The sequence below is a fragment of the Dromaius novaehollandiae genome, chromosome 22, assembly GCF_036370855.1.
Source record: "Dromaius novaehollandiae isolate bDroNov1 chromosome 22, bDroNov1.hap1, whole genome shotgun sequence".
NCBI classification, from domain to species: Eukaryota; Metazoa; Chordata; class Aves; order Casuariiformes; family Dromaiidae; genus Dromaius; species Dromaius novaehollandiae.
In genome coordinates this window covers 8,485,778-8,492,202 of record NC_088119.1, presented here as the reverse complement: position 1 = coordinate 8,492,202, position 6,425 = coordinate 8,485,778, and the positions used below count along the sequence as shown (strand labels likewise).

General features: G+C 71.1%; 1 protein-coding gene across 1 annotated transcript; it reads left to right on the top strand.

Annotated features, from left to right (window-relative positions):
* Positions 1-723: 723 nt before the first annotated feature.
* SGCA (sarcoglycan alpha) lies at positions 724-5,174 on the top strand. Its single transcript, XM_026106919.2, has 10 exons — positions 724-1,471; positions 1,886-2,020; positions 2,550-2,704; positions 2,830-2,902; positions 2,973-3,171; positions 3,382-3,544; positions 3,662-3,867; positions 4,075-4,101; positions 4,608-4,796; positions 5,053-5,174. Exons 1-10 carry the CDS (start codon positions 1,432-1,434, stop codon positions 5,054-5,056), a joined length of 1,191 nt encoding a protein of 396 aa, XP_025962704.2. The 5' UTR covers positions 724-1,431; the 3' UTR covers positions 5,057-5,174.
* The last annotated feature ends 1,251 nt before the right edge of the window (positions 5,175-6,425 follow it).

Sequence of the window (6,425 nt, the reverse complement as noted above, 5' to 3'; positions counted from 1 at the left end):
TGTCCCTGCTCCCTCCCAGTGCCTGCCACAAGGACTGTTGTCCCTACAGACCCCCGGGGGGGCTGCTGGGGGCAGCACGGTCAGCATTAACCCTTCAGCCCCCGCAGCGCACAAGTCCCCCCCACCCCACATCAGGGTGTCTCGTGTCCCCACTGGGTTAGTTTCTGCCCCCCCCCTCGGTAAATTGTGTCCCCTCCTGCCGGGGCGGTGCACGGCGCTGCACGCCCAGCCCACGCCACCCCCACGCACCGGGGCGGCAGCGGGGGGGGGGGGAACCGAGGCAGGGCCGTGCCAGGCCCGCGGCCAGCGCAGCCCCGCTCCACCCGCCAGGCACAGCACGGCCCTGGGCCGGCGCCCCCGTGCCTCAGTTTCCCTGCGGCAAAGCGGGGGGGGGGGCTGCTCCCTCGGGTGCACTGGGGGGGGTTCGCTCTCTGCTGGGGGGCAGCAACACCCTGGGGGGCCAGCCGTAGGTTTGGCAGCACGGGAGGACCCCTCCTCCTGCAAAAGCACCCCGAAAGCGCCCGCCTGGGGTGGCAGGGCACGGGGCAGCGGTCCTCGCCCTCCATCGCCGCCGTCGCGGGGGGCCGAGGCCCCCCAGCCCGGGCAGCGCGCGGGCACCAGGACCCTGCAGCGGCCCTCGCCCGGCACCGCTTCCTGGCCCTTTGTGCGTGACGCGCCGTGACGCGCCGTGCCGTGACGGTGACGTCCCCCACGGCCACCCCCTTCCCCTTCCGCCACCGCCCGCGCCAGGCCCGGGCCCCCCGCCGCGGCCCAACCGCGGCCGTCCCAGCACCCTCCGCTGCGTCGTGCCAAGCGGGGGGGGCATGTGCGCACGCCTGCGGCCCCCCGTCACCATCCCGGCGCCGCGCCGGGGTTTGCACACGTTTGCACCCCCCTGGCGTGTGCACGCGCTTCCGTGCAAGAGCACACGCGTGTGCACGGCGATGCACGCGCTCCAGCACGCTGCCCGCACCCGGGACGGCGGGCGGGAGCCGAACCCGGCAGTGAGATCACACCCAGATCGGGGGGGTGACAGGGGCTGCTGGCCCTGTCCCCAAATGTCCCGTCCCGTTTTGCTCCGGGGGCAGCAGGCAGCACAGGCAGGGGCTGCGTTTGCCGCGCGCTGCCCTCGACGCGGTGCCCGCAGCCCCGGGCTCTCGTCCCCAGCCTGAGCGGCTCCGGGGGGCACACGGGGACAAGGCCACCCCAAAACCCCATGGCGGAGGTGACGGTGGGGCCCCCCCTGCCCTCCTTGGGGTGCAGAGGCGGCTTGGTGGCCTCCTGCCTCCCCGACGCCAGCGGCATTATTTCGGAGGGCATTGGCGCCGGGGAGGAGGTGGCGGGGGGGGGACAGTCCCCGCCGTGCGCGGTGGCACCGCTGCCTCTGTCAATCAGGCCCTGGCCGCGCTCCCGGCTGGGCCGGCGGCGAAGATGGAGGCACCGGGGCTGCTCCGGCTCTGGGTGCTGGCAGGCGAGTGGCCGGGCCCCCCCGGGCGCCGCGGCCGGGCTGGGGACACCCCCAGGCAGGACGCGGCCAGGGGCACCCGGGAGAGGGGCAGGGGCGGGGGGCGACGGCGAGGGGGGACGGAGGCGGGGGGCGGGGGGACGCGGCTGCAATGTGACGACGGAGCTAAATAAATCCGTCCTGTGCCGGCGCGAGGTGGGGTTGGGATGGGGGGGACCGAGCAGGGATTTCTCTGCCGCCGGGCAAGGTGCCATCCCTGTCCCTGTCCCCATCCCCAGCACCTCCTAAATATAGCCTGGCCCTTTGTCTCGGGAGCGCCCGACGCCAGGGGGATGGGCAGGGCCTGCAAGCGCAGGGCTCAATGGGGAAACTGAGGCACAGAGGAGCTGCCCCGGCTCTAGCCCCGGTGCCTCGCCGCAGCCGTGGCCCTCGGGGGTGCCTGGGGCTCCCTCCCCGACCTCAGCCTCTCCTCCGAGACCGAAGCCATCTTCGTCCACGAGCTGGAGCGGGAGCCGTTCCAGGAGGCCTTCCTCGCCATGCACGAGGATGACAGCGGTGAGGGCCGGGCAGGGGTGAGCAGCGCTGCATGGGGACACTCCGTGGCAGCCGGGCTGGGGGGGCCCCAGGGCCATAACCGAGTTAACGGGGGGCACCGGCTAATGTCTGCCGGTCTGTCCGTCCATCCAGCCATCCCTCCATCCCTCCCTCCAGGCATTCTGGTCTCCATCCATCCCTCCATCCCTCCCTCCAGCCGTGCACCCCTCCATCCATCTGGGCACCATCTCCCGCTGCCCTCCAGCCCCGCTGCAGCTTTTAAACCCACCTGGGAGCAGAAGCAATTTGTCCCCCATGACCGGGGAGTCGGGGATCACCTCAATTTGGGGAAATTCAACTCGGAAATGGAGCTGGAGGCTCCAGGATGCAGTTGTGCTTCCTCGTGGGAGGGTTTGCAGGGCGGGGGGCTGCCAGCAGCAGAGCCTCACCGTGTGTGCGTGTGCGTGCGTGTGTGTGTGTGTGTGTGTGTGTGTGTGTGTGTGTGTGTCCCCACGTCTGTGCACGCGCGTCCGTGTGTCCTCGCACCCAGAAGCCGCCCCCGAAGGCCCCATCACCTTCCAGCCCCACCTGCGGGGCCACCCCGACCTGCCCCGCTGGCTGCGGTACGCCCAGCGCGGCCCCTCCGAGCCGGGCTACCTCTACGGCTCGCCCACGGCCGCGGAGGTGGGCACCCACGTCATCGAGGTAGGTGCTGGCGGGGGGTCCCGCGCCCCACGGCGCACCGTTCGTGTCCTCGTGCGAACGTGCCCCACGGCGCAAGGGGGAAGCTGGTGCCCTCCAGGACGGCCGGGGCCTCTCTCCCGCTGCAGGTGCTGGCGTACGACAGGGACAGCTACGCGACGGCAGCGCAGAGGGTCATCGTCACCGTCGTGCCCTCCCCAGGTAAGGGCGGCGCGGGGCCGGGGGGGTCCCGGTGCAACCGCCAGCCCCACGCGAGCCCTGTCGCCCGCAGCCGGGGCGCCGCCGTACCAGGGCGAGTTCTTCGTGGCGAACAGGAACGTGGAGGAGATGCTGCCGGCGGCGGCGCGGGAGCTCTTCCGGCAGGCCGTGGACGGCGTCTGGGAGCAGGACGACCTGAGCATCATCAACATCACCTCGGCCCTGGACCGGGGCGGCCGCGTCCCGCTGCCCATCGAGGGCCGCAAGGAGGGGTAGGGGCGGAGGGACCGCGGGGATGCTGTCCCCGGGCAGCACTGCTGGTCCCCAAGTTTTGGGGGGGATCTGCTCCCGGATGCATCCCAAGCCTCACCGGCCGTGGGAAAGAGCGGATTTGGGGGCCCATCTCCGGCGCGGTGGCTCCCTGGCCGTGCTGGGGGTGACGGGCGCCCCGTCACGGCCGGGCCCCCGCCGTGCCCCCGCAGGGTGTACGTCAAGGTGGGCTCCCGCGCCGCCTTCTCGCACTGCCTGGCCGCGGCCGCCTCGGCGCAGAGCCGCTTCCGCTGCAGCCTGGGGCAGCAGCCCGTCGCCGCCTGCTACGACACCTTCGGGCCGCAGTTCAGCATCGACTGGTGCAACCTCACCCTGGTGAGACCCCCCCGCCCCGCCGGGCCCCCCCTGCACGGTGCTGCAGCCCCGTTCCTCTCCGGAGAGGAGCCCGAACCGGGTCACTCCGACCCTCCCTAATTGCCACCCCTTTTGCAGCTCGAGGTCTCCGCCACCCCCACGGCGCCGGGGCCGGCCTGGGGCCCCGGGGTGCTGGAGGAGGGCGGCGATTTCGTGCCCCCCACCGCCTCGCTGGCCGGGGACTTCCTCGCCGGCTACCTGCTCACCATCCTGCTGCCGCTGCTGGTGGCCGCGCTGCTCTGCCTGCTCCTGGGCCACCTCATGTGCTGCCGCAGGGAGGGAGTGTGAGTCGGGGCGCCGGCGCCTTCGGGCACCCAAAAAAACCCCCAAGACCCCAACTTTCTGCTGCACGGGGAGGGGACGGGGCATTTCCACGGGTAACCTGGGCTCCTGTCCCCGTCCCCGGCTGGCCCGGCACTGGGACGGTCTGGTGGAGGTGGCAGCCCTTCCCTCACCGTCTGCTGTTTTTCCCTTTCTGCTTGGTTTTGTAGGCAAAAAAGGGACATGGAGACGTCTGAGTAAGTCCTGGGGCTGGTTGGCGTGTCCTTGGTGGCGGCGGAGGAGCCGGGGGCTGCCGGAGCCGGGGGCCGAGCCGCACAGGAGGCCTCCCAGCCCCAAAGGGAGCCCTGCAGGCTCTTCTTCTCCTTCCCCCCGGCTTGGCCGCCTCCAATAACCAGGACACGCGAGGGTTTGAGCACAGGAGCTGTTTTACTTCTCACGGTGTCGGCTAGGACAGCTGGTCCCCGAGGTGACCGGCCTCCGTCCCGTCGGTCCCGCTCCCCCCGTGCCGAGCTGCGCCCCGGCCCCGGGCCCTGCAGGTCTCCCCTGGGTGGGCAAAACTGGTCCTGGGAACAAACGTGCGCAAACCCTCCCCAAACCAGAGCACCGGTCCCCAGCCCTCGGTGCCTGGCACCAAGGCGTCACCCCAGAGGCCCCCCCGGTGCTTCCCCGTTCGGGGGTGATGGTTAACACGGGGTGGGTGCTGGGTGCTGGGGGGGACGCGCTCACGGCCCGCCGCCCGCAGCATCCAGCTGGTCCATCACACCACCATCCACGGCAACGCGGAGGAGCTGCGGCACATGGCCGGCAGCCGCGACGACGTCCCGCGGCCCCTCTCCACCCTGCCCATGTTCAACGTGCGCACGGGCCAGCGCGCCGACCCCACGCGGGGCCTGGGGGACGCCGCCCGCCTCCCGCTCCTCCCACGCCAGCGGTGAGCCCCGGGACGCGTTTCGGGGGGCCGCTGTCGCTTGGGGGGGGGTCAGCACCCAGGTGTGCTGAGGGGGCGGAGCAGGACACCTGGGTCCTATTCTGTTCCTCTCCAGCCTGAGCTGTCCCACCTGGGCCCAGGAGCTAAGGAAACCCTTAAATAAGAGCCCTGGGGGCCAGGTGGCCTTTTTTTTGGGGGGGGGGGGGGGGGGGGGACTGGGACTGGGACTGGGACTAAGCTGCTCTCTCCCTGTCTCCAGGTAATGGGCTGCTCCGGGTGCTCCTGCCTCTCCTGCTGCCCTGGGCTTGGTGCAAGCGGCCTGGAAAGGTCTCTGCTGCGGTGGGGTGGCGTTGGGCTGGTAAAGCTGCTCTTTAGCAACGAAATGTGTCTTCTCCCTTCTTCCCCGGGTGAGCGGCTGCGGAGGCCGGAGCATGGAGGCAGGGTTTGGGCTGTGTCACTCAGGGGGTGACTCGGCTCTGTCCCCTCAGCCCTGGGCTCTCGGGGGAAGCTGCTGTGTAGCAGAGCTGGGCAGCCTGCCCCGCTGGGGCTGGTCCCTGCCGGCCTGGGCTCTCTCAGGCTCCACCTCGCTCTCTGCCACCAGTGACTTGAGTTTGCCTGTTCTCTGCACTGGCTGTGTCCCTGGGGCTGGCAGGACCCGGACTGGCGTTTGCAATCCCACGGCTCCCGCAGGAGAGGGGCAGCTGCTGGGGGATGCAACACGGGTGCTCTCTGCGGGGGCTTTCCTGCCTCACCCCCACCATGAGGCCTGCTGGGGGGGGGGCCCTCTGGGCCTCTCTTTCTGCTTTTCCCCCTGCCAGCTTCCCTCTGCTTTTAGGGGGCTCCTTGCAGCTCCCTGGGGTGCAGAAGTGCCCCACCTCCCCAGGCTGCACTTGGTGGCAGTGGCAGGGCAGAGTCCCTCTGTCCCAGCCCAGGATGGCTTTCTGCCAGGCAGCAGCAAGCACAGGGTCACAGTCCTGGTTGGTGGCACCAGCATCCTCTCCCCTGTCCCCAGCTCTGCTCCCTCCGTGGCCCTGGTTCCCGTGAGGAGCCCCATGGGTGGGGTCTTGTCCCCACGCCGAGCAGGGTGCACGGGGTGCTGTGGGCATGGGGCAGCCGTGGGCATCCCCACCGGACATGTACCGAGCTTGGGGCGTCCTCCAGCCGGGCTCAGCTGCGGCCCAGGGGGGCAAAGGGTGCAAAGGGGGGCCCCGACCCGCCTCACCTGGCATCCTCCCGCGCACGGGGCACCCGGCTGCCTCCCCTCATCCGCCGTGCAAACCTGGGCATCCTGCTCCAGCATCTCAGCGGGCTGCGATTTGGCTTAACCCCTCCTCGCCTGGCAGCTCCGTCTCCCCGAGGTGGGTGCACGGCGCTGGGGTCCCGGGTGCCCCCGGGCACGGCTGTGTGAGCCGGCTGCTCCCCGGCCTCCTGCGAGCCCGGCGGCACGGGCTGTTCGTGCCTGCAAAGAAAGAGCCTCTTTCACGGCCGGGCGCTGGGGCAGGCGGCCAGGGTGGGGGGTTACGAAAACACGGGGGCCCAGAGGAGAAACAAGAGGAGCCATTGAAAGGGCCGGAACCCGGCTCCGAGGAGAAAGGCGGCATTCAGCGCCCCGTCCCGCCGCGCGGCTCCAGC

What these genes read in the sequence shown, in the direction of transcription:
- SGCA (XM_026106919.2), top strand. Translation starts at nt 1,432, where the DNA reads ATGGAGGCACCGGGGCTGCTCCGGCTCTGGGTGCTGGCAG. An exon ending in CATGCACGAGGATGACAGCG is followed by an intron (nt 2,021 to 2,549) that starts GTGAGGGCCGGG and finishes CCTCGCACCCAG; the next exon opens with AAGCCGCCCCCGAAGGCCCC. An exon ending in TGCTGCCGCAGGGAGGGAGT is followed by an intron (nt 3,868 to 4,074) that starts GTGAGTCGGGGC and finishes TTGGTTTTGTAG; the next exon opens with GCAAAAAAGGGACATGGAGA.